The sequence below is a fragment of the Eulemur rufifrons genome, chromosome 8 (genome assembly GCF_041146395.1).
Source record: "Eulemur rufifrons isolate Redbay chromosome 8, OSU_ERuf_1, whole genome shotgun sequence".
NCBI lineage: Eukaryota > Metazoa > Chordata > Mammalia > Primates > Lemuridae > Eulemur > Eulemur rufifrons.
In genome coordinates, this window is record NC_090990.1 from 70,402,650 (window position 1) to 70,430,582 (window position 27,933).

A 27,933-nucleotide genomic window follows, 5' to 3' on the forward strand; every position below is an offset into this window, starting at 1 on the left:
GGTATCTGAATGCAATGAAGGATCCTGGATTGGATTGCAGAGCAGAAAAATAACATTAGAGAGAAACTGATGAAATGGGAATAAGATATAAACACTAGTTAAAAGTATTGTATCAATCTTAAAATCCTGGTTTCAGTAATTGTTCTACGAGGAGGTATGATATTTATACTAGGGGAATGTGAGGAAATGGTATATTGGAAGTTTGCATAGCCATTCTGCATCTTTTCTGTAAGTCTATTTCAAAGTAAAGTTAATTTTATAGAGAGAGCCAGTGTACCAAGCTGTAGGATAGCGTAGAAGGGACAGAGGGCTTCTTCGAGTTTATAAGGAACAAAGTTCAAGGATAGGAAATAGAAATTTAGTCCATACTGTAAAATTCAGCTCAGCTAACTGACCAGAAAGACAGCTTCCATTTCATCTTTTTCCTTGCAGACAAGGGAACACTCTGGACATGGCCTCAAAGATCCATATGCCAGGCCCAGTGTGCCTCATCTAGAACAATAAAGAGAAACTGAGGGTTAATCCAGAAACCTTGAAGACTCAGTCTGCTGTTACACAGCCTATGGTGGTGGTGGCTACTGTGGGCCTCCACCATCGGGCAAGTCCTACCTGATGAACAAGCTGGCTGGGAAGAGCAAGGTTGAGTGGCACCAGCAGAGTTTGCATCAGTGCCTTCTGCCCATGTGCATGGTCAGTGCCCAGGATGGAGATGTGAGGAGTAAAGTCAGGGAGTTAGGAGTTAGGGGCGAATATTGAAAATCACTTTCAATGCACCGATGAGCTCCATACAGCCACTCTGGATGGTTAGAGTCAACTCACTATATCTTTCCACCTTGCCTTTATTTTCACATTTAAAGTGTAAATATACCTCACTGGACAGAATAAGGTAATAATACAGAATTAACTTACATAACAAATTAGAAAACATTTACTAAAATGTTCATGTGGTTACCAGTAAGCTTCCATGAACTTTAAGGTAGAATACATGTTTCAATCTCTATTCGATATTCTGATTTCTCTACTACTTTTGTTTAAGTTAAGATCAATAGTGTTTTTAATTTCCTTTATCTCTTTTACATGAGAATGTTGCCTAGTGCCAGGGGGTCGGTGTGGCTTACAGAGCACCAGGCTATGAGTCAGGAGGCCTGTGTTAAAGTGCAGTCTGACCGTCTGTCTAACTATGCCAACCACTTATCATTTCTGGGATTCAGCTTCCTCGTCCAAAAAAGGAGTGATTGGACTACGTATGATAGCTTGAGTTCTTCTGTCAATCTAGAATAACAATTGACAGTGGCTCTGCAAAGAAATGGGTTGTTCAGGAATGAGGAGGAGATTGACACATTCGAGATATGCATGCGTTGGCCGGTCAAAACTTATCTGGGCGAGTTCAGGGCATGAGAAAGTTTGAAAGCCAAAAGGGAGAAGTACATGCAGGTTGATTTGAAATAAAAGATCATTTGTTTACAGGAGCTAATTGCAGGTAGTGTCCTGTGTATCGGCTGTTGCTAGAGAAGAGTCTTCATAGAAGAGACGCTGAGTGCAGGGACCCTGATTGCAAGTTAGACCACTTGTAGGGTTGCAGTTAGGACTGGCTATTACTGGGAAGACGTCCTCACTAATTTGGCTGTGCTATAGATGCAAGGCTGTGGTTTGGCAATGTCCCTGGTCGCCGCTCTTCCTTCATGTTCTCCTGTCTCCATTTTATGAGGGTTTGGCGTCAGATCATTGACTTCATTTTTATACTGACAACTTTCACACATACCACCTTTAAAACTTGACAAATCTTTTTAACTAATCCAGGTATGACTTCCTACTTACTCCTTATTGTAATGCCCCACTGATTTTCTTAAATTTTTCCTGATTTTTGTTATCCACCTGAAACACTTAAGTAACTTCTCTTGTCTAATAAATCTGGTCTGGTTGGCCAGATATTCAGGGACTCATGTCACAGATTCCTCAACTACATTTTAAGGTTCAATTCTCATTTCTCCACTCCTGGAAACCTGTTTTAGCAGACTGGACTAGTGGGACTGCTTGACACTGTCCTTTCCATGTCAGATTCTCCTCCACTTAGACGTCCTTCTCTCAACGTGGCAGTCAGAAATGGAGAAGGAATCTTCATGGTGCATGAAGATGAACCAAACACATAGAACTCTAGGCTCAGCCCGCTTTCTAATTTTAGTATGAATGCATTCTTTTCTTTACTCTTGAGGCCACAGAACAATATATAGAACCCTTTTTCACTTCCTGCTGCTATTATAAAATACTATAGACAGGGTAATGTACAAATAATAAAATTTTTTCTCACAGATTTGGAGGTTGGAAAGTCCAATATCAAAGAACCAGAAGATTCAGTGTCTAGCAAGCATGTTCCTCATAGAGGGCTCTTTCTTGTTGTCCTCAAATGGCAGAGGGGAGACAAGGGACAATGAGGCTCCGTTTAGCCCTTTTTTAAGGGGACTAAATTCATTCTTGAGGCAAGCCCCTTCACAATCCTGTCACTTCCCATAGGCCGCAGCTCTTAAAACCATCACCCCGGGGTAAGCTTCCAACATAAGAGTTGGTCGGGGGACCAACGTTCAGTCCACAGCACCAGGTTCATAGAGTTTATAGTAATTCTGTAATGTAATCTATCTGAGCTTATAAAAATATGTGGTGAATAGGGACACAAGCACTGCTTCAGAAAGTCTTTTATATATTCATATACATATGTATGTGTGTGTGTATATACACACACACAAAAATATATAAAATTGATTTTTCTTGCTGAAATGGAAGCAACAGTTTCCCCTGCCAGGCACTTTGATTTTTACAGATTTAACTGATGTAACCCCTAGGCTGCATGGAATCTGCTGTCACTGTATGTTCTCTCTTCCCTTCCCATACAGGCTTCCGTCTGGGCTCCACTGGGGGGGTCTGAAACCAAGGGCATCTGGATGTGGTGTGTGCCCCACCCCTGCAAGCAGAACCACACCCTGGTCCTTCTGGACACCGAGGGTCTGGGTGATGTGGGAAAGATGAGGCACAGTCACTGAAAAATCTTCTGTACTCTTGATTCTCTACTCATGGTGTTATTTATAACGTCATCCTCTGTGGCCTTTCCCTGCTAATTGCAAATCTAGTTATTGGAAATGAATCTAAATTCTCTATTCTAGAACTTACTTCCTTGGTAAGGTCAAATAATATATATATCAGGGATAAATCTGTTTCTGATTTTTAATACTTGGATGAATGGTACAATTTAATTAATCCTTACAGAACAGCTGAATTCTGGGGCTCTATGCTAAATACAGAGCCCTGAATTTCAGGCCTATGCACTAAAATCTGAACAAGGTAAATAAATTCTCAGAGAAGAGTTGGGAAGATAGCAAAGTGATCGTGTGGAGTGCCAAAATGCACGCAGAGGGAGCCTAACCCAATTGTCCAAGTTAGAGAAAGCTTTCTAGAAGGAGCTGTAACCTGTGGGATTGAATGGGTGCTACTAGTCAAGTGTGTGAAGTTCATTGGGTTGGAGGTAGAAATCATGAAACTGGGGTTTCAGTGAAGTAATCTGTTTAAAAATCTATAGAAAAGCTCCAGGTACACCAGGAACATTCATAAATGTTTTAGTCCAAGTTATTGGGTTTGGAGACGAATTTATCGCTTTCTTAAAACCGTGAGCTAGACCTACCAAAAACATTGTAAATTGGATATTTCTGGGAAATTTTTCTGTATAGTACAAGGTGCCATAAATTTTCACCTTGTTTATATTAGTCTGAATATAAATTGAAAGTAGCGTCAGTAGGTTTTCGGCTTTCATATTGCAAAAAGTTGAGTGGGTGTGGGGTCTCATTTAGTAATGGTAAATTCAAAGATACCATTTTAAAGTTCTCAATGAACATTTCAGTGTAAATCCAAGATAATATAATGATTTGAGATACATTTTTACATAAACCTTCTTTTTTCAAAATTACATACGTTCAAGGGAGAGAAATACAAAATTTACGGGTGCCTGACAGAGGCAGAACTACTGGCTGCCGTGGAACATGTGGTGTGCTTGGGGTTAGTATTTAATTCTATTTCAGGGCCCTTCATGTCTTTCCCTGGATCTCATTTCCAGCCTTGTCTTCTTCTACACACACCTAATGCTCCCTCAGTCAAACAAAATAACTCTATAGTACCTTCCCAGGAGCACACCCTAATAGTTCTGACTTAGGTTCTGTTGGGCCTTCTGCCTTCTTGATCCCTTCATCCACACAATCCTCATTTTACCCACTCTTTAAAACCCCAGCCATCATTCCCTATTGCCATCATACCCTGTTAGACACTGTTGCTTCTCGCTTTGAACTCACAGGGCACAGGTTCCTATTTATTTGCCTTCTCTCCCCATCCTCCATTTTTGTTCTGATTATTGTTTGTTTTGTTTTTTTTACATTATACCTCTGGCTCCATTCCTGGCAAAGATTAGCCTCTTGGTTTTTTCCTGTGGTGACATGTTTTTCTGTCACTCCAGAAAGTCATCTTTTTGAGGTTAAGGACTGTTCTGTGGAAGTTTGCATGGAAAAACCGAATGCAGGGTCTGCATATTGTACATAGCTGAAGTGAATTCAGTTGAATAACATTTGCATCCCTAATATAGCCCATGACTGAGACAATTTGCAAAGGATTATTGCTCACTGATTACTGAACACCTACTATGTTCTAGGCATTGTATTAAACATTTTACACATTGAAGGTGTCCATTATCTCTTTTTATACCTAAAAGAAATAAAGTGATGAAAGTGGTCAATGTAAACGGCAAGAAAATGGTTTGAATTTAACATTATCTTCCAGATCTATATCACTTGACCTAGTGTTCAGCTATACATACTACAGCTAAAATAGTGCATGAACAATCAAATGAATGATTGAGGAGTAGACTCTTAAGTTCTCACTATAATGTGCTTTCTAGTGTCAAAAATAAAATCAGACCAGCGTGAGCAAGAGTGAAACCCCATCTCTACTAAAAATAGGAAGAAATTATATGGACAGCTAAAAATATGTAGAAAAAATTAGCCAGGCATGGTGACATATGTGCCTGTAGTCCCAGCCACTCAGGAGGCTGAGGCAGAAGGATTGTTTGAGCCCAGGAGTTTGAGGTTGCTGTGAGCTAGGCTGACGCCACGGCACTCTAGCCCTGGGCAACAGAGCGAGACTCTGTCTCAAAAAAATAAAATAAAATAAAATAAAATAAAATAAAATCAGATCAGCTTAGGAAAAATTTTAAAGCTTATTGTCATTCAAAAAAATACAGGCAATGTATGATCCAGGAGACTTCAATCCAAGCAGTAAGAAGCTCTCTTTATAGCAATTACAGCACAGTTTATAAAACATAGGGGAAGAAGTATTCAGACTTTTTGAGATTGGCTATTATACATGAAAACGTTTCTTCTTAGGGCGAGTAGAGCTGTTGAAGCTTCTGTTTTGTTTGTTTAGACCTGATTGGTTTCATTTCTCTGAATCAAGCTAACAAGCATGTAAAGGTTACATTTATTTCCTAATTTCAGGAAAACCAGTATGACTTAAGTTTTAGGTACATGGATATGAGCAGATGGCGTTAGGGTGTATTTAAACAGTGGCCTCCACTTCTATTTTTCTTTAACTCTAGGGTAGCCTTAAGATTGACTTGTGGATCTTTGCCCTGGCTGTGCTTCTGAGCAGCACCTTTGTCTACAACAGCATGAACACCATCAACCACCAGGCCCTGGAGCAGCTTCAGTGTCCTTCCAGGAACAAAACTGCCATGTTTTATTGAGACTAGATTAATGGCTATTGAGACTGTTTCTTTGTGTGTGTGTGTGGCTCAGTTGTCATGTATTATGATGCTAGATGGGGTAGAGGGCAATGGACAAAAGGAATTTTCATGAAACCTGTTTCTAGGTGAGATCTGGATATGGTGGTTTAGGGTGCTGCTCCTTCCTTAGCTAAGATACCAGCTACATGACCGAGCTAAGAGAGCTAATCAGAGCCAAATCCTGCCCAGGACCTGATGAAGTAGAGAACTCCACTGAGTTTGTAAGTTTCTGCCCAGACTTTGTTCAGATTGTACGGGATTTCACCCTGGAGCCGGAATTAGATGGACACCCAATCACAGAAGATGAGTACCTGGAGAATGCCTTGAAGCTGGTTCCAGGTATCAGAACATGGCCTTGGTAGGGGAAGGTTCAGGAGCAGAGTGGGATCAGTTTAACCCTGTCACTTAGCACTTGAACAGAAATGTTTGTGAGACTGGATTGAGGCTTAGGATAATGGTTATTGGTGACAGGTGGCCATGCTTTTTGTGGTTACTATCACTTGAACATCTCCAGTGGCAGGAGTTTAAGCTTACTGACGAAGTTTAGGGCCCAGTATTGTACCAAATGACTTTTGACCAATTGGTGCCATGAAAAAATATTTGTCACTACAGTCAATGCTATCACTTCCTAAGGCCCACATATGTCTGAGACTCAGTCATTGACCCTGCTGTTTTCAAGAAACATAACTCAATAGATAGGAAGGTGATATACAAATAATCACATAGAAAGTAATTGATCTAATTTCTAAAACATATTTCACATCCTATATTTTACTAATACCTGTATAGTTACATCCTTCCAAGACAGGATTTTATAGAGTAAGTGGACCAGAAATAACATTGACATTTCCTTCCAGTAATGCTACTAAAAACTGCTTCATTATTCTTTCCTTGTAACATCAACCTCTGAATTCTGCATCCATACACAATGTGTCATTGTTTCAATATTATAAATTTATTACCTAGATCATATATAGGAGAGTGATTACCTGAGGAAAGCTAGAAAAGTATTTATTTTTGTTCATTCAATCGTTTATTCAGTCTTTCACACACATCTTTTGAACAACTGGTGTATGTCGCAGAATCCCTCTGCAAGACACCGTCAAGTCCAGTATAACCTGGTAAGAGAAAGCTGAGGTCTCCTAGTTTCATTTAGGTAACCATAGTCTTCAGAGGACTTTGCTAAAAGAGTTCCTAAACACATTCACACTGTGTAATCTTTCTTTTTATTCTGACTGATAAAAGTTTTTTCTGTACTCACCTGGCTATTTTCTGTCATTTCTGACATCTTCCCCAATAGCATCACATCCAGGTTTCTAGCAGATTTTATTTTTTGAGTACACATTTCTTTTCTGACATGGAAGTAGTAACAATTAAAAAAATACATTATGCTATGTGAAACAAGCCAGACAACAAAAGAAAAATGACTTCACTTTTATATGGAATCTAAAAGAATACATAGAAACAGAGTAGAATGGTGGCTACCAGGGACAGGGTGAGAGAAGAAATTCGGAGATTTAGGTCAAAGTGTACAAACTTGCAGTTTTGTAGCATGAATAATTCTAGAGATCTAATATATTGTATAAGAAATGTAGTTGGTAATATTGTGTTGTATTATATATTAGAAATTTGCAAAGAAAATACATGGCAGGTACCCTTATCACAAATAAAGGGAAACAATGTAACTATGGAACGTTATGAATATATGTTTTATTTACTTGTAGTAATAATTTCTCTATGCATACATGTATCAAAATATTATATTATACACTGTAAATATACATAATTTAAAACATAAAAAGGACTTCTTACCATATTTTATTTAATTAATAATTCAACAAACACATAATATATAGTCAATCTCCTAGATATCATAGAAGGGCTGAGGAAATCACCTATAATTTCTTCACTTGGGGTGGATGCCTTCCCTTCCTTTCCAGAAGCCCCTCCTTGACTCTGTGCAGAAATGGATTTCCCTTGTCTCAGGCAGGTTAGCATTAGGTTGACTGCATGGTTGGATAAAAGGGATTCACAGAGAGACACAGAAGACTGTAGTGATGGAAGGAACACTGAAAATGAAAATCCGCAGCTTTGTCAGAAAGTTGTTCCTCAGTATTTTCTCTATTTCTACTTCTGCAGGTGAGAATCCCCAAATCCAAAATTCCAACATGCCTAGAGAGTGTATCAGGCATTTCTTCTCAAAACGGAAGTGCTTTATCTTTGATTGGCCAACAAGTGACAAAAAACTCTTACAACATGTAGAGGAAGTGCCAGAAGACCAGCAACATTGTAGTTTCCAGGAGCAATCAAAAAATTTCTGTTCATATATCTTCACCTACACAAAGACCAAGAGGTTAAGAGAGGGAATCATTGTCACTGGAAAGCGTGAGTCTCTTTCCCTGTGTGACTATTAATTGAGGCCTGCTCTATCTCAAGAAAACTTACAAGCACAAACAACTGTGAAGGAGATAAACAACTGTGTTGTGACTTGAATTCCCATGGGATATTGGATAGATATGTTTTTGAGTAAGAGTATTCAAGATATGTTATGAATTCATATATAACAGACAATAAATAAGCCATGAGTCCTTGTAAGTCCCTTGAGATTCTGAGATACAAAATTCCATATCATCTTATGTATAGAGCTGGCTTCATGTGACCTGTGCTGAGAAGAGCCATTCAGTTAGTTTCATGCTCTGTCACTGTCTTGAAATTCTCGATGATTTGTTTTTTACAAAGAGACCTGCATTTACATTCAGAACTAGGACCCCCAAATGACATAATTGACTTTGCCTGTCTAATACATACCTTTTAAATTTTATTGAAATGGGAAAGTGTTTTTTTAGGAAACTCATGTATATTGCTAGTGATTGGCAATTCATTTTGTAATGTGATGAGTTGGAAAACGATAAGAGAAAGGGAATAGAAACAACAGTGATGTTACTCTAAAAAGGTGGATTCATAAACAAGAGTAGTAGTTGTAGTAATAGTAGAAGCAAAAGAGGGAGGAGAAGGAGGGAAATTTCAAGTGAAATAGAAATCTTGTGATTTTTTTAGAATGCTGATGTACAATACTTGTAAAACAATGAGTGAAAACTTTCCATTTACTCCCCAAATTTCATAACTCATTCAGGGCTGGGGACCCTGGCGGTGACCTACGTGGATGCCATCAACAGTGGAGCAGTGCCTTGTGTGGAGAACGCGGTGACTGCTCTGGCCCAGCTGGAGAACTCAGCAGCTGTGCAGAGCGCGGCCGACCACTACGGCCAGCAGATGGCGCAGCGAGTGCGGCTCCCCACGGACACGCTGCAGGAGCTGCTGGACGTGCACGCGGCCTGTGAGAGGGACGCCATCGCGGTCTTCATGGAGCGCTCCTTCAAGGATGATGAGCGGGAGTTCCAGAAGAATCTTGCAGTAATGTCTTTGTATTTTTTCCTCTTGATTCCTGCTCTCTGACAATGATACTTAGAGTCCACCCTTTCAATGTCATGGCTCTTTGCCTTCTCACGGTTGAAGGAGCTTCGATTCCTGCAAGCAACAGGACCCTAATGGGCTATAGTTCTCTATTGTTCTAAAAGATAGGAAATTTATTAATTTTCTATTGTACACATTACAATGCTTTAGCAGATTAAAAAATACATTTATATGACATGGTAACTATAGTTAATGACAGAAGTATTTAAGCATTCTCACCACAAAATATTAGGTAATGCATGTTAATTAGCTTGATGTAGTTACTGCGTATTGCATAGTTCAAAACATCATAATGTATATGTTATATATATGTATATATAATTGTATCCATTTATAATTATATATGTATATAATTTTTAATTGTCACATTTAGAAAGATAAATAGAATAAAATAAAGAAGCATTTGCCTGACTTTGAGACTGAAGAAACATAAAAATATACACTTACATAAGCTCACTGTTCTGTAGGTCAGAAGTCCATTTCAGGGTGGCTGAGATCTCTGCTCAGTGTATGATAAGCTGAAAACAAGATGTCTACTGAGCTCAGTTCTCCCCTGGATGGTCTGGGTTACCCCTCTCGGTCTTTAAGTGAGCAATGATACCTCAAATGCGTCTCTTCTTTCTAGTGCCTCTGACTATCTCTTCTGTCTTCAGGAACAGAAACATTTCTGACATTAAAGAACTCGTGTAACTTGGTAATGCCCACTTGAAGAATCTCCCTTTCTAGACGTCAATTTGTGTCATATAATACTGGAATATGATCCAGGGACCACAGAGAGTGTAGAAACAAAGGGGAGAACTCTTGGGGAACATCTTACATCTGCTTGCTATAGTCACTTTCAGTAGATGTCCCTCTTTCAGTCTATCTTTTGCCAATCCACAAGTGACAAAAATCTATTAGTACATATTGAGGAAAACCAGCTACATCACAATTTATAAATGCAAGCAAAAAAAAAAATTAAATTCCTATATCTTCACATGTTCAAATCCTTTTTGGAAGCATTCCAAGAGTTACCACCTCTGTTCAGAGCACACACAAGCCATTACTGGGAAAATTACTTTTCTAGGTATACATAGACAACCCATGTGTTCTAAGAATACTATTATACCACTGCCACAATTCAATTTTCCACTGGGCATTCATGGTTAACCATAGCACTACCAAAGGAAAGATGGAGGTCATGTTGCACAGCTGCATCATTGTACAGATGATGAGCCTGGCCCTGAGGGTATTAAGGGACTTTTCAAGGGTCACAAAGAAAATTGGTTGGAAGTAGGACTAAAAATGTCTCCTGATTCTTGTCCTTCCCATGCCTTAGGCCACTCTGAGGCCATGAGACTGCTTCTACCAGGCATGTCACATTTGGACCTTCCCTTCTAACAACTTCATTCTATTATATTTCCCTACATTTCCCTGTTAGATAAAAATGGAGGAAAAGATGAAAGATTTCTTGCAGCAGAATGAAGAGGCATCTAAGAAATATTGCAAGGCTGAGCTTAAGCGTCTTTCACAGCCCCTGATGGAAAGTATTTTGAGAGGAACTTTCCGCATTCCTGGAGGGCACAAGCTCTACTTAGACGCAAGGAGAAAAGTTAAATGGGAGTATGAGCTAGTGCCTAGGAAAGGAGTCAAGGTGAGGAATAAGGGGAGAGGAGGATGACCCACAGAGTATAGTCAGAGGGTCTTTGTTGCTTCTTCTGAAAATCTAAGACCACAGCACCACTTGAGGAGAGAAAACAGAGCATGGAGATATGTTCATAATTTTAGTTTTTAAATCCACAATGACTTAGCTACTCATACACCAGAAATATTTCTTCTTAAGGAGCGTTTAGAATAGGGAATCCAAGTGAAGCAAACCATTTATTTATGAAACTATGGGATAGGTTTTGTGCTAAGCACAAAGGATACATCATGAAAGAAACAACTTTGTATTCAAGAAGCTTATAATATTAGCTGATATGGACAAATTAATAGCCGAGTAGATACGGAGTGATTACGGCTGTCATACTGGTATGTCCTGTCGTAATGATGATGTTGAGCAGAATGGTTCACACACACTGAGCATTCACTTGCTATACCCAATACAGTTTTAGGTTATTTTGTTGGATTACTAATTTAATTCTCAGAAGAATGTAAATTAGGTACTACTGTCCTCCACATTATGCAGTTTGAGAAATGTAATGCATGGAGAAGCTAATAAGTTGCCTAAGATGACATAGCCAGCAAGTGGTAGAACTGAAGGGCTGATCTATGTACTTGGCAGCCATTAGGCACTCAGAATTTTCCCCTTTGAGGAAACAATGTATTGTGTTTTATGATGACTATACCAAAGTTACATTCCTACCAACATTGTCCAAGGGTTTCCTTTTCTCCACAATCTTGCCCACACTTGGTATCTTTTGGCATTGTTTCTTTGCCTTTTTTTTTTTTTTTTTTTTTGTAGAGACAGCGTTATGCTCTGTCTCCCAGGCTGTGGTGCAGTGGCACAGTCATAGCTCAGTGTAACTTTGTACAAGCAATCCTCCTGGCTCAGCTTCCCCAATAGATGGGACTACAGGTGTGCACAATCATTCACAGATAATTTTTTTTATTATTATTTTTTGTAGAATGTGGTCTCCCTACATTGCCCAGGTTGGTCTCAAACGCCTGGCCTCAAGTGATTCTTCCACCTCAGCCACTGTGCTCAGCCTACTTTTGACTTCTTTATAATAGTCATTCCATAGAATGTGTGCAGTGATAGCTCAGTATGATTTTCATTTGCATTTCTTTGAAGATTCTTATCTTGAACATGTTTTCACATATCTGTTGGCCATTTATATGTATTGTTTTGAGAAATGTCTACCAAGGTTCCTTGTCCATTTTTTAAATTGGGTTATTTGGGATTTTTGCTATTGAGTTATGTGAGTTCTTCATATATTTTGAATAGTAACATCTTATTAGTATATAATTTGAAAATACTTTTTCCTTTTCTGTGTGTTACCTTCTTATTTTGATGATTACTTCCTGTCCTTTGCAGAAACTCTTTAGTTTGCTGTTATTTCACTTCTTTATTTTTGCACTTGTTGTCTGTGCTTTTGATGTCTACTCCAAAAAGTCATTGTAAAATCCACTGTTCATGAGCTTTTCCCCTGTGTTTTATTCTAGGATTTTTATGGTTTGTGGTCTTATGTTTAAATAGTTAATCCATTTTTATTTGATATTTGCGTATGGGATAAGGGTCCAATTCATTCTTCTGGAGATTCCATTTTCTCAGTATAACATCTAATCAAGATATTATCCTCTCCCCGTTTTTTATTCTTGGCACCATGGTGAAAACTATTTGACTGTATATAAGTTGATTTATTTCCTGACTCTTTATTTTGTTCCATTAGTCTATGTGTCTGTTTTTATGGCAGTATCAGGGTACTTGATTACCCTATCTTTGCAGTAGATTTTGAAACCATGTAGTGTGATGCCTCCAACTTGAAGTGCCTTGGCTATTTAAGGTCTTGTTGATTCTATACAAATTTTAGGATTGTTTTGTCATTTGTGCAAAGAAAAGCCATTGAATTTTGATAATGATTGCATTCAATGTATAGTTCATTTGGGGTAATATGGACATTTTATAATAACATTATTAATTCCTCCAACTATGTATGTGGGATATATCTCCATTTGTCTTATCTCTTTTCAATTTCTATCATCTTTTTATTGTTTTGAGTATACAAATCTTTCAACTCCTTGGTTAAATTTATCCCTGCAGACTTTATTTATTTATTTTTAATTCTATTGGAAAGGTGATTTTTTTTTTTTGTGATTTCTTTTTGGATAGTTTGTTGTCAGTGTATAGAAATGCAATTACTTTTTGCATGTTGATTTTGTATCCTGCAACATTACTGAATTTGTTTCTTATTTTTAACAGCTATTGGTCGATGTTCCCCTTACTGAGGCACTATAGGAGAATTAAAGAGGAAGCCCTTTAGCAAAGTGATGTGAGACCACATTCTACTTGGTAGGGATAGGGAGTGAGTGGGCACTAGGAAATCAGTGCACCTGGACTGTTGCTAAAGGAAGAATGCCACTCTGAAACAAAGTTCAAATGTATGATTAAAAAGTATGCTTCTTTCATGAATTTTCATCTTTCAATCTGGGTATATTTGTTCTATCTTTGTCTTTTACAGTGTCAGTGGGATGTTTACCCTGCATCTCATTTACCATACTTTCCTTCTCATGAAAGGAACCCACTGGTAGCCCTTTGCATCTCTTAGCTGCAATAGGAGCAGGACAGAGCAGCCTCCATCAAGGACAACAGTCATTTAATTTTGTCCCTAATCAACAAAGAGAACGTTAACAAAGAGAAAGGCAATCCTAGTGCATTTCAAATCCTCAGTTTAGCCCCATGTCTACTGGTGCCTAATTCAACACAAGCTCAGTAGTAGCATTTGGGGACATGCCTCCCCTGATAACACTGGGATTTCATCTGACCTGTATCCCACCTCAAGCTCAGCTGCAGCCTAACTTGGTTCTGGTTATTTTTAAGAAAACTAACTGAGCCATAAAAATCCCTTCCCATTCCTGCCCCACCCTGATAGTCTCCCTGTCCCTGAGCAGAGGCCCTTTAGAGCTGCAGAGAAAGCTGCTTTGATGAAAGGAATAGGTTTGTGTAAAAGTAATTACGGTTTTGGACCATGAATTTTTAAATCATTAAAACTAGCCTCAAACCCATCTTTATTAATCAAAACAGGAACTGAGTGGGGTGAAGATTATAAATATAGACATTGCAGGGATAGTTCTGTCTGCATTTGCTAGACGTGGTCTGTCCAAAGTACAGATTAAGAACAACACAGATCTCATGGATGCAGCACAAGGATTTACCTAAGAGATGAAAGCTTGCAACCACTGCCATCATGTGGTGACTCAAAATCATAATTGATTCAGTAATATATAAATGATTGCATTTTCCTAGGAAAAGTGATTTATTGATATCAATATGGAAGCTATAGAAATTTATTGATGGTAATGTAGAACTTACCTAAATTCATAACTTATGAATTATAATAAAATATGAAGTATATATATAAAATTATTATTATTGAAGTTATATTTGAATCATACTATTTAATATATAAATAAATCTATTATGATAAAACAGATATAAATTGTTATATATTTATTATTTATTAGCTCTTTGCTATTTCTGTATTATAAATATTACAAATAATATTTACATATTATTTATAAATATTGTACATTTATAAGTATTAACTAAATATAAATTATAAAATAAATATTTACTAACATATTAATAAATAAGTTATATATTTAAATTATAATGAAGATAACTTATACAATAAATTTAAATTATAATTAAGTAGAAATCCATATATATATAAGTAAATCAGATGATATGCAATAACGTTGCTTCTATATGTAGCTTAATGTAAGCATTGGCTACAATGTAAATTCTTTATTTTTTTTTAATAGGAGAAGAGGCATATAGATTTATTTAACATATTTAAGCAAGGGGGAATTGCATGAGAATGATTACTCAATAACCCAGTGGGGTACAGATGCTTATCATTTTTATATTTATTTTTTATTTTTTTATTTCAGCATATTACTGGTGTACAAATGTTTACATTATGCATATTGCCTTTGCCCCACCCGAGTCGGAGCTTTAAGCACGTCCACCCCCGACATGATGTGCGCACTGCACCCATTACATGTGTGTATACCCATCCCCTCAACCCCCCTCCCATCTATCCGACACCTGATGAATGTTATTACTATATGTGCACTTAAGTGTTGATCAGTTAATATCAATTGGATGGTGAGTACATGTGTTGCTTGTTTTTCCATTCTTGTGATACTTCACTTAGAAGAATGGGCTCCACCTCCATCCAGGATAAAACAAGAGGTGCTAGATCACTGTTGTTTTTTGTGGCTGAGTAGAACTCCATGGAATACATATACTACATTTTATTAATCCACTCATGTATTGATGAGTACATGGGTTGTTTCTACATCTTTGCAATTGTGAATTGTGCTGCTATGAACATTCTAGTGCAGATGTCTTTTTTATAGAATGTCTTTTGTTCCTTTGAGTACGTGCACAGTAATGGGATTGCTGGACCAAATTGTAGTTCTACTTGTAGCTCTTTGAGGTATCTCTATATTTCTTTTCATGGAGGTTGTACCGGTTTGCAGTCCCACCAGCAGTGTATAAGGGTTCCTATCTCTCCACATCCACGCCAACACTTATTGTTTTGGGACTTTTTTTTTATTTCAGCATATTATGGGGGTACAAAATTTTAGGTTATGTATATTGCCCTTGCTCCCCATCCCCTGGGGTCAGAGCTTCAAGCGTGTCCATCCCGTTTTGGGACTTTTTGATAAAGGCCATTCTCACTGGAGATAAGTGATATCTCATTGTAGTTTTGATTTGCATTTCTCTGATGATTAGAGATGTTGAGCATTTTTTCATAAGTTTGTTGGCCATTAGTCTATCTTCTTTTGAAAATTTTCTGTTCATATCTTTTGCCTACTTTTTGATAGGGTTGTTTGATTTTTTCCTGTTGATTTTCATGAGTTCTATATAGATTCTAGTTACCAGCCTTTTATTAGATGTGTAGCATGTGAATATTTTCTCCCATTCTGTAGGTTGTCTGTTTGCTCTCATGATAGTTTCCTTGGCTGTGCAGAAGCTTTTTAATTTGATCAGGTCCCATTTATTTATTTTTGCTGTTGCTGTGATTGCCTTTGGGCTCTTCTTCATAAATTCTTTCCCTAGGCCAATGTCCATAAGAGTTTTTCTAACATTTTCTTCTAGAATTCTTATAGTTTCATGCCTTAGGTTTAAGTCTGTTATCCATTGTGAGTTGATTTTTGTGAGAGGTGAAAGGTGTGAATCCTGTCTACATGTGGCTATCCAATTTTCCCAGCACCATTTATTGAATAAGGATCTTTCCCCCAGTGTATGTTTTTGTCTGCTTTGTCAAAGATTAGATGGCTATATGAGGACGGTTTTATATCTGGGTTCTCAGTTCTGTTCCATTAGTCTATGTCTCTGTTCTTGTGCCAGTACCATACTGTTTTGGTTACTATAGTCTGGTAGTATAGCTTGAAGTCTGGTAAATTGATGCCTCTCAATTTGTTCTTTTGTTTCAGGCTAGTGAGAGGTGTGTCAATTTTGTTTATCTTTTCAAAGAACCAACTTGGTTTTATTAATCTTCTGTATAGTTTTTTTTATTATCAATTTCATTTAGTTCTGCTCTGATCTTTGTCATTTCTTTTCTTCTGCTGGGTTTGAGATTTGTTTGCTCGTCCTTTTCCAGTTCTTTGAGACAATTCATTAGATTGTTTGTGATGTTTGTTTGTGATCTTTCTGTCTTTTGGATATAGAAATTTATGGCTACAAATTTTCCTCTCAGGACTGTTTTAGCTGTGTCCCACAGATTTTGATAACTTTTGTCCAGTTTATCATTTAGTTCAAAGAATCTTTTGATTTCCCTCTTAATTTCCTCCTTGACACAATAAACATTCAGGAGAAGGTTGTTTGGTTGCCATGGCTTTGTGTAGGGATGAGTGATTCTATTGGAGTTGATTTTTAATTTTATTTCACAGTGGTCTGAGAAAAAGCATGGTATAATTTCTATGTTTTTTAATTTGTTGAGACATATTTTGTAACCTAGGATATGGTCAATCTTAGAAAATGTCCCATGAGCTTATGAGAAAAATGTATATTCAGTGGTTTGGGGGTAGAATGTTCTGTAAATATCTGTCAGGCCCATTTATTCTAGAGTACTATTTAAATCCATTGTTTCATTATTTTGTGTTTGAAAGATCTGTCCTGGTCTCTCAGAGGGATGTTGACCTTTTACATCCCCAGCTATTATGGTGCTGCTCTTTATCATTTTGTTTACATATGAAGGAGAAACAAAGACTTTCTCAGACAAGCAAAGACTGAGGGAATTCATCAAGACAAGACCTTCTCTGTAGGAAGTACTCAGAACAGTGTTCCACACAAATCAGCACAATAAACACTCACCAGTGTAATATCATCCAAAAGCTAAAGGTCAAAGGCCAGATACCACAGTGGCTTAAGAGAGAAAACAAAGCAACAAGGTTCAACTCAACAGGATGAACAGAAATCCACCCCACTTATCAATTCTTTCAATAAATGTGAATGGCTTGAACTGCCCACTAAAGAGACTTAGGCTGGTGAATGGATAAATATACACAAGTCGAGTATCTGCTGTCTTCAGGAAACACATGGAACCCACAAGGATTCAAGGTGAAGGGAAGGAAAGCAATATTCCATGCAAATGGAAACCAAAAGAAAGCTGGTGTAGCAGTTCTCATTTCACATAACTTAGTCTTCAAATCAACAAAAGTAATGAAAGACAAAGATGGTCATTATATAATGGTAAAAGAAAAAATTCAATAAGAAGACATAACAATTCTGAATATTTATGCACCTAACTCAGGTGCAGCCAGATTCATAAAGCTCCTTCGTGTTTATTTTGGGCTGTCTGATGACTGTGTGTCGTGGTGTTTTCCTCTTTGCGATGAATCTCCCAGGAGTCCTTTGAGCTTCTTATACCTGGGTATCTAGCTTTCTGGCAAGACCAGGGAAATTTTCCTTCATTATTCTCTAAAATAGATTATTCAACCCTTGTGTATTTTCTTCTTCACCCTCAGGGATGTCTATGATTCCTATGTTACGCCTCTTCACATAATCCCATATTTCTTATAGTCTTTGCACTTTTATTTCTCTGTTCTATCTCTGCAACTGACTTGTTTAATTGAAAGCTGTTGCCTTCAAACTGTGAGATTCTTTTTTCTGCTTGACCTAACCCATTCTTAAGACTTTCCACTGTGTTTTGTAATTCTTGAATAAATTTTCATTTCCGGAAATTCTGTTTGATTTTTCTTTAATATTTCAATTTCTTCAGTGAATTTTACATTCATTCCCTGCATTCTTTTGATCATTGTCCTCTTGATCCATGATTGAGAAATGCATTCTTGTCACAGTCAAAACGTTTCTAAAATGGCTGATTACTTCCCCATTACACATACATATATACAGTTTTGTTCATCATTGTGCCTCATTTACTCTGTGGGCAGCCTGGGCAGCAGTTTTGAAATCATGCCCCAAATCTGGAGCTGAACTCAGCCTGACCTCACTTCATTTTTCCCATTGGCTCTTTCCAATTCCAACATGGCTTTGGAACGTCCAGCCTGTGCTTGGCAGAAACTAGGTGCTGAGTAATTGATGACCTAAGCTTTTTTCCAAAGCTTAAGTTGCATCATTTTTAGTAAAATTCAACTATAAAAACTATCATATTCCTTACAGTTGAACTGCTATACTAGCCAAGTGATGCTTCTTCTGAATTTACCAATTTAGCTGGAATGAGCCTCTTCTGCAACTGATTACTTTTCAGAAGGATCGAATAAGACCATAGGAAAGTATCTTTATTATCTTGAGGTGGGAGAGATATTTCTAATAAGACTTCAAAAAATCACAAACAATAGGGAGAAAATTGTTGAATTTCTTTTCATCAAGGGACCCCCAAACCATGAAATACAGATGATTTGGCAAAGCTAGTTACAGCATCTATAATTGACTTGATATCTATATCTAGGTATATCTGGACTATATAACATAGATAAAGTTAACAGAAGGGTGACAGATTTGGACAAGAAATTTTAAATGTCTTAACCCAACAAAGAATTAATATCTAGATTGTTAACAAACAATAACAAAAAAAAGCTAGTTAAGCTGATAAAGAAATGAGCAAAAGATTTACATCCATATAAACTATATAGATTATTTGTATCTATAGAATGGGGAAACCTGAAGACTAATAAATATATAAAATCAGAGTCAGAAAACACTGTCAGCAAAAAGATAGTGAACAAGAACATTTGTTCTTCTGATGGAAGAAGAAATGGTATAGTCTTTCTAGAGAGCAGTCTGGCAATACTCATCCCATAACCCTGCTTCTAGCTGTTGGATGTATGTTCCAGAGACATTCTTGCAAAGTTCTATACAGGGACATATAAATGGACATGTGTCTGTGGTGGGGGGATTGGAGCAGCCTAGATGCCCAACACTACAGTGTGGATAGCTAACATGCTGTGATGGACAAATCTTGAACAACACAACGAGTGAAAACGGTAAGAAACATACATGTTCTGTAGTAAAATATACCCCATTTAATTAAAAACACATACATGTATAAAATAATACTGTATATTTAAAAATAATATGTATATATCTAAAGACACATAGCAAGTACCTTAGAGAAGATTTATTGAGAAGGCAGGGGAAGAAATGGGAATGAGAATTGGAGGGAAAGACATAAAAAATATTAAAGTTAAAACTGATACCTTGCACAGACTAATACTGAGGGATACAATGAACTTAACTCTCTGTACTCAAGGCTCAATTTCTTAAAAGCAAAAAAAAGCATGGAGGGGAATTGCCTGAAGTTACATATTGAAATGGAAGGAAGGCCTGGGAGTTAGTAGTGTTGATACCCTCATTTATGGAGACCTTGATCTGTACTAATCATCATGCAAATAGCTTAATGCATGTTATCTCATTTAATCCTCACACACAAACATACACACACACACATAAAACCCATATCATTATTCCCATTTTACAGATGAGAGAGCAGAGGCTAGAGAGGTCATGGTATTTGCCTAAGGTCAACCAGTTAGTAAGTGGTATAGCTTGGATTTGAGTCCAGGTCTATACGACTCTGAATCTCATATACTATATTCCCTGCTATCTACTCATAATTTGAAGAAATAAGGAAAGATACTAAAACTAAGTTCATTCTTTGCAACCCAGTTCCCTAGTCCTCTATCATTGCCCACTTTGGTTACTGTGGTTGGCTGAACAATGGCCCCCAGACGTGTCCACGTCCTCATCTCTAAAACTTCTGAGTGTTTCCTTCTATGGTAAAAGAAACTTTGCAGCCATGACCTAGTCAAGGATCTTGATACAGGGAGAATCGCCTGGATTATCCTGGTGGGCCCAATGTAATCACAAGGGCATTTATAAGAAGGATGTAAGAGGGGTCAGAGAGAGGAGTAGGTGGTGTGATGCTGAAAGCAAGAGGTGGGAGTGATGCCAGGAAGGGGCCGTGAGCCGAGGCGTGCAGGCAGCCTCGAGAAGCTACAAAGGGCAAAGAAATGGATATACTTCTCTCGAGTCTCCAGAAGGAACCAACACCTTGATTTTAGCCCCATAAGACCCACTTTGGATTTCTGACATACCTGCAGAACTGAAAGAGATTTGTGTTGTTTTAAGCCACTGAATTTGTGGTAATTTGTGATAGCAGCAATAGGAAACTAATATAGTTAGAAATAAGTCAGACTCACTTCAAAATCTTTAACTGTCATAGAAGTAATAGATGTTTCCAACAAGGTACAGCAACTAGTTAATATCAAATGTGGAACTAGAGTGTGGATCTCTTGGCCTCAGTGCTAGGCCCTTTCCACTACATCTGGTAGTCAACACAGGTAAGTCTCTGAAGTGAGAGCTACAGGGAATTTGAAATCTAGCAGACTGTACACATTGAAAGAGGGTAACTTGTTTCCAAGAAAGCACAGGTTTGAACACCAGGCATAGAGAACAAATAATTCCCGTGGTTCTGTTACAGAGAATACAGAGAATAGCCCTAGATACACAAAGAAACCTTTCTGTGCTTAAACTCCTTTACCTAGCTGTTTGTGATGTAGAACAATTCAGGTTTGATTCAACTGCTAGCAATGCTAGCTACATATACTAATGGGCTTTTAATAAAAATTATTTTATAAGGCAAGTCCAGGTAAAAATAATGCTGTTATTGAGATTATTGTAATATTGAGGGGGAAAAAAACTACTGGACGTTAGCTCTGTGGCCTGAGAAATGCAGTTCGCCTCTCTGGGTCAGATCCGTCATCCCTGGAATGACCTGCGCAGTCCATCTGGCCCTCCCGTTCCAGACTACACCAGTCAGTGCTCCGCTAAGGGGACGGTGCTGTCCTGACACAGACCCTGGGCGGAAGCCAGGAAGAGGGACCCTGATGTGTGCCAGGTGTCCCCTGTGAGGCTGGTGCTGTGCTCCACACTTCACTTCTGTCACATCGGTTAATATTCACAACACACAAGGTCAGATTATCATACCTATCTTACAATTGAAGAGACAGAACCCAGACAGCCCAAAGGACACACTCAAATTCACGCAGCTCACGCTAGTTAGAACCAGTTCTGTCTGACGTGGAATGTGGTCTACAACGCTGTGTCTTCTACTCAAAGGTTAAATAATAGTGAATGACACTCAGACAACACTTTTCAGGTTACAGACCTTCCACAGTCATAAGTTAATTTAAGCCCAACAAGAACCCTGTGACGCAGCCAAAGCACATGTGGAAACAGGCTCAGGTATATTTGAGAAACCTGTCCAAAGTTACACAGTTAGGAAATGGAAGAGATGATGGAACTTGAATTCAAGTCCCTCTGACACCATGTCCTTTCCGCTGTGTCCAGTGGCCTACTCTCCCACCACTAAAGGGACCTTGGGCAAATCACTTAATATCTCTAAACTTCAATTCTCTCTACTGTAAGATCTCAATTATAATATCTGTCCCTGAAGTCATTGAGGATTTAGATAAGTCTTAGAAAGTGTTTTGCAAGTGTTTAAGAATATACAAATGACAGAGGTGTTTCAGCGTCCCTTGAGCAATGACCATTTGTGTCATATCAATTTAGCTCCTTCCTTAAAGGTTTAGACAGAACTGTCATAAAGATTTGGGAACTAAATACCACTGTGGAGTACACTTCTATCATGCCTGGCACAGGCTAAGGGCTCAATAAACGTGTTTTCTATGGTTGGTAGGAAAAGAGCCTTAAATCAATAGCTGCTCAGAAAGACAATCCCAGCAAATGCTCAGATCATCAATAACAGCATCTAGGACAAAATAGCCAGTCCATTGACTGGTGGTGAAATCACAGTACCATGTCTCTGCGTTTCATTGCTAGGGAAGAATCCATTTGCCATGAATGAAGGTCAGTATAATATTGAAACTGCTGTGGGAAGAAAAATCCCAGACCAAATTAACAGGAAAATTGTTGTGTTAGTTCAGGTCATACAAACCAGTTTTCCCCGTGGTACTGGCAAATGAAGAGACTATGTGCTGAGCAGACACATCATCAACCACAAGGAAAGGACTGTGTGTCCTGGCAAACCAGCCATGGTTCCTACGGCCTGAATGGACCCTTATGGGGAGCCATAGACACTATCAGCTGGGGGTTCCCCCTGTGAAATTGACCTGGTTTGGGTAAATTGTTGCATTTCCTTCCAGAGAAGTTGGATTAATTTTTTAAGGAAAAAGGCAATTTCTTTTACTTTGTCTAGAGCAATGTTTGTATAGTATGTGGAAGGAGAAGGAGGAGGAGAGGGGAGGAAAGGAGAAGCAGGAGGAGAACAAGACAGCGCAGGAGAAGAGAAAAGAGATAAAGAGGATCATTTCACAATGATGAATGTTTTAATTCAAGAGAAAGATAAAACATTTCTAAATTCTTATGTGTATGAGAGCAGAGCCTCAAAATAAATTCTCAACAAATTGTGAAGGGGGGGAGATCATGTAGAGTGTATCTTTGGCCACAGTAAGTTAAGCTAGAAATCAACAAGGAAAACAAACTAGAAAAATATCCATGTATTTTAAATAACCCATGGGTCAAAAAGAAGTCACAATGAGAATTAGAAAATAGTTTGAACTCTCCTTTGCAATGACAAATGGGTATATTCTTCTTTAAGTGCTAGTTTCTGGGTTTATTTTTCTAAAATGCAGGGCATGTGGCAGGACACTCATCTTAAATGACTGAGAAAAACAAAAAGAAAATGCAGGGCTTCTGCTTATTTGGAAAAACTCAGCATGACACTTTCACACCAAAAGCAATTTTCTGCTTTATAGAAACATATTTTGAGGGTCAAGATTGAATCTCCATTAAAATGGTCATACATACCCTATGATCCTATGTAGCAGAGCCAACTGCAGAATTTGTGTGTCTAATGCAAAACAAAAATACAGGGTTGTTCAAAAAGCAGGGAGAAAATGCTGTTAAACGTATTAAAATATAAAGAAACTGACCCCCACAATCTCTAGTAACTTCTCATGATGTTGTTTATTTAGTAATTCATGTCATTCTAAGTAAAGAAATTTTTGTTATTTCAGAATATTATGAGGGTACAAATGCTTTGGTCACATAAATAGGCTTTGCGCCACCCAAGCCAAAGCTACAAGTGTGCCCATCCCCCAGACAGCACGCACCACACCCATTAATGTGAATTTAAGTAAAGAAATTTAAAATTAATACTATGAATTTTACTATTGATCCTTGTATTGTGCAAAGCCTGTTTTAAGTGCAGATATAAATGAATTTAACTTATATATAGAATCACCAAAATTACACAATTTGTATTTTATAGTCCGTACATGCACATGTATTTTTATTCTGCCAAAACAGCAGAAACAGTGAACAAAATGAACTCTCCTATTCTTATTTCACTTCTTGATGTGGGCACATTTTATCAGCATTCTCTGCCTTTGGCTTACTGATGAGTAAGGAGGAACTAAAGGGAAAAGAAATTAGGGTTTGCTTCATCCATCCCTTTCCTTTTATGTCATCATGCGCAGCATTAAGTGTTTGGCTAAAAAAGGGAAGTCATGTTTCTTAGAATGCATCGCCTTCATTCTGCACTTGGTGCAGGTTCTGTTTCCCATCAAAGCATGATCTCTCAAGGCTGTCAGTGCCCCACTTCTTCAGTCTGTAGCTGTAACATGCTTACCTCAAACTTGCTCAGAGTTCTTGTTGCACTTTCACGAACAGTAGATCTTCAGGGATTCTGTGCTTGTGGGGCATTTGCTATATATTAATACAAATGAAGCCACCAGGAACTGCGAACACGCATATTGTGCCTTTCTTCTCTGCTTATGCATTTACTCATTATGCCATCAGATTTTAGTTACAAAACTTAAGTTTAAGATAAGGATTTTCAAGACAGCAATAGCCAGGAGAGCCTTAAGTCAAGTGAAGAGCCCTTCTGAGCAGAAGGACCTGTGCACCTGCACAGGTTGCATGCCCATGAAGCCACCTCTGCACAGCAGATCCACGCCTGGATTTATAGCAACGTAAATGCATGCATATGTGCACCGAAAGACGTGTTCACAAATATTCATAATGTCACTGTATCTAGTAGCCCGAAACTGGAAATAATTCAAATGTCTACCAACATTAAGTGAATAATTAGTGTATATTCATAAAATGGAATACTATATAGCAATTAAAATTAAGCAACTGTAGCTGACCACAACATAGATAAATGTCTCAATCATGTTTGGCAAAAGGAGCCAAAAGCCAAAGAACAAATACTGTGTGGTTCCTTTCATATAAAGACTTAAAACTGCCCAAAATGGTGCAAGAAGTCAGGATAACGTGTATTTCTGGGAAAGAAGAGAGGGCATATTGATTGAGAGAAGAATGAACCTAGTATTCTGTTTCTTGATCTGGGTAGTGATTACACAAATGAGTTTCCTTTTGGTAGTTTATTGAGCTGAACACTTGTAATTTGTTCATTTTTCTGAATTGTCTTTCTAATTAATTCTAATTTTTTAATTAAAAAATAGAATATGTTCAAAAGCATTCATTTAGTTTTGTTTATTATAGTGCTACAGTGGAAAGTATGAGGTGGTAAAGATTATTTTTAGTTGACAAAAGTATAATGATGGTGTTCAGCACCTGCTGTGATAGTCTTAGAAACCTATTAGCAAATGAGCACATTCCAGACTTTTAAGTTTGATGCTTAGGAAGTGCCTCTTTCATCATCACATATCAAATCACGATCAGGTATCTTCGTTCTTCTAATGACATTCTTGACTTCTGATATATGTAAGTTGCTACATCTCGTTATGATAATTGAATGATGCATGTAAATTATTGAGATTTTATTAATGTTATCTCCTACATGGTTATAATGCTGTCAACATACATACCTAGGGATTTCCTAAATTTCTGCTTGTAATGATCATGCAAAAAGAAAAGAGAATAAGCCTTGAATTCTTGTATGGACTCAGGTAAAAGAGAGCAACAGTAATAATCTCCAATCAGACGGTGCTGACAATAATGTCTTGATTTCTACTAGTGTGAACACATGAAGCAGAGTAGTTCATAATACGTAAGGTTCCCACTTCTAATGAGTTGGTTGTAGTAGCAAGTAAGCAGTGAGAAAGAATCCCTTATTTTTGATATAACTGGAAGAGAGCTCTGTGAGAAATGGGAGGAATTCTATTACTGTGAAGAGATTGAGCTCTGGCCACAAGAGGGCGCTGCGAGGCGCAGAGCATGCTTATTCCAAGGCTGCGCGATCTATGGCCACCCGGTGCCTGAAGAGAAATCGCTAACTTCTTCATCACTAGCGGCATCCACTCCAAATCTTGTGCATTTTTCTGCCCTCAGCGAGGGATAATAAATTAGGAAACAGGGATAATCAGTGGCAGTACCTTTCTTGTTTGTTGATTTTTCTATAAAAAGGTCTCTTTTCCTGTGTTACTCAATTCAAACAGCTCATATTAAGAAAGACTGAAATAAACTTCTTTCTCCTATCCTCAATTCCCTTAGTGAATTCCAGTTCCTATGAGAACAAGATATGACAACAGAACGATTTTAGAATCATTTCAGAACTTACAATCATTGAATGTTATGTAATGTATGTTTACAAGCCTGACACTACCCTGCCACGCATCCACATAGAAATAAAAATGTGAATAAAAATTACAATTTGCAAGGTTCTGTGACAATTATGTACCTCTCTAGAAGGTACAACTATACCATGTCTATATCATATCTGTAATAACATTTAATTGTAACATTTATTTTATCTTTTTCAAATTCATAAATTTTCTCTATAAAAGGCTTATCTAGATTGGAATGGATTGACTGCTCAAAGGTAAGCAGAAGTCACCAAAAAGGAAGTATTTATGACAATGCAGGTGATGAAACACTTTGACCACAAATTTAACCACAAATCTGAAGAAGCCACAAGATAAAGCCATCAGTTGGAGTTGTCCCTTTCCACTGCTAATATAAAAATATGCTCATTATTGTCAATGCTTTATAACTTAGCCACAGATGCAAGATTTCTTTTTCCTTTTAGCCTGACCTATATTGGGAAATTTAATGACTACTTCTTTTGCTGCCTTCATATAGTTAGTTCTACTTAAGTCTTTATTTTTTTGTGGGAGGATTGGGGTTACTATAAGGTATTTTATATCTTAAAGTCAGACAACTGAAAAACAAAGCAGTTAAAACTATCTAAAACTATCTTCTTCAGTCAGCATGTTGCCCATGGGAGTCTGGAAAGCATGTCCACGAATTCTTTGACTCTCCTCCCTGCAAAAGTAAAGCTTAATTCCCTCCCCTTGAGTGTAGATTAGTTTTAATGACTAATTTCTAATGATTTGAATACACTAGGAGTAACAGTATTCACTTCTGAGTTTAGAGTATTAAAAATCTGCAGCTGTTACCTTCGAAGTGTGTTTCCTTTGTCCCAGGATCACTCACTGTGGGGAAAGTCACGTGATGAACAGCCTTGTGCAGAGGCCCCACGTGAGGAGGAACCGGGGCCTCCTGCCAGCAGCCATAGCTGTCAGCCCGGCAGATCCTCCAGACCCGGTCCAGGATAGATGACTCCAGCCCTGGCAGACATCTTAACTGAAGCCACATGAGAAACCCTGAACGTCAACCACCCACCTAAGTCTCTCACAGATTCCTGACCCACAGAAACTGTGAGACGATGAATGTTTGTTGTTTTCAGTGTTAGGTAATTTTTTACACAGCAGTAGGTGAGGAATGCATTGAGATGTGCTGCATTGGATGGGCATATTTCATAAAAGCGTAAGTGAACAACAGACTGGGCCCTTCTTGGTTTTTCAGGTGCTTAGCAAAAAGATGTTACAAAAATAGAATACATGCTTTTCTACCACAGCTGCTGTCACTCCATGACCTTTCTTCCAAAAAAAAAAGGATAACTCAAGTCAAAAGTTCTCTTACTTTAATTTTACTTTTTATACATATAATAAATTAAGACTTGTCAAGAACTATGAGGGCAATAAATCCTGTGGAGGAACACAGAGTTCACCTCCCTGTCCAATAGGCTGGGAAAAATTTATGATTCTAGGACATATTGATGGCACATCTTGGGAGATGGTACTGCCATAAATGGGATATAATAGGATTAATGGCTGGAGTTTATAAATTGCTTTAAGAATGATTTTTTAGTCACTTTTAGTAGTTTTCATCTTTATTAATATATTGAAATTTTTCCCATTTTACTGATAAAGAGCCTGGGAAACAGGAATACTATATTCCGAAGCCACTCGACCAACTATCATCAAAGTCCAGGTAGAAATTCATATCTATTTAGTTTAATAAACATTTCTTTAGTTTTCTCAATATTCCAGACACTATGCTAGGCACAGGAAATTTAAAAAAAAAAAAAAAAAAAAAAAAAAAAAAAAAACAGGTGCAGCTCCTTATTCTCCAGAATCTTAAAATCCAGTAAATTTAAAAGTAAAGTGATAAGAACTATGATAGTAGCAAGATCAAGTAGAAT

The 27,933-nt window shown here is 37.8% G+C and overlaps 1 protein-coding gene across 1 annotated transcript; it reads left to right on the plus strand.

Annotated features, from left to right (window-relative positions):
* Positions 1 to 451: 451 nt before the first annotated feature.
* LOC138390305 (guanylate-binding protein 7-like) lies at positions 452 to 27,008 on the plus strand. The gene is given in 10 exon segments (XM_069479189.1): positions 452 to 590; positions 593 to 639; positions 2,889 to 3,022; positions 5,632 to 5,736; positions 5,955 to 6,151; positions 7,952 to 8,197; positions 8,946 to 9,226; positions 10,707 to 10,919; positions 16,433 to 16,443; positions 26,873 to 27,008. Coding segments are annotated over 10 exon segments (1,509 nt in total).
* The last annotated feature ends 925 nt before the right edge of the window (positions 27,009 to 27,933 follow it).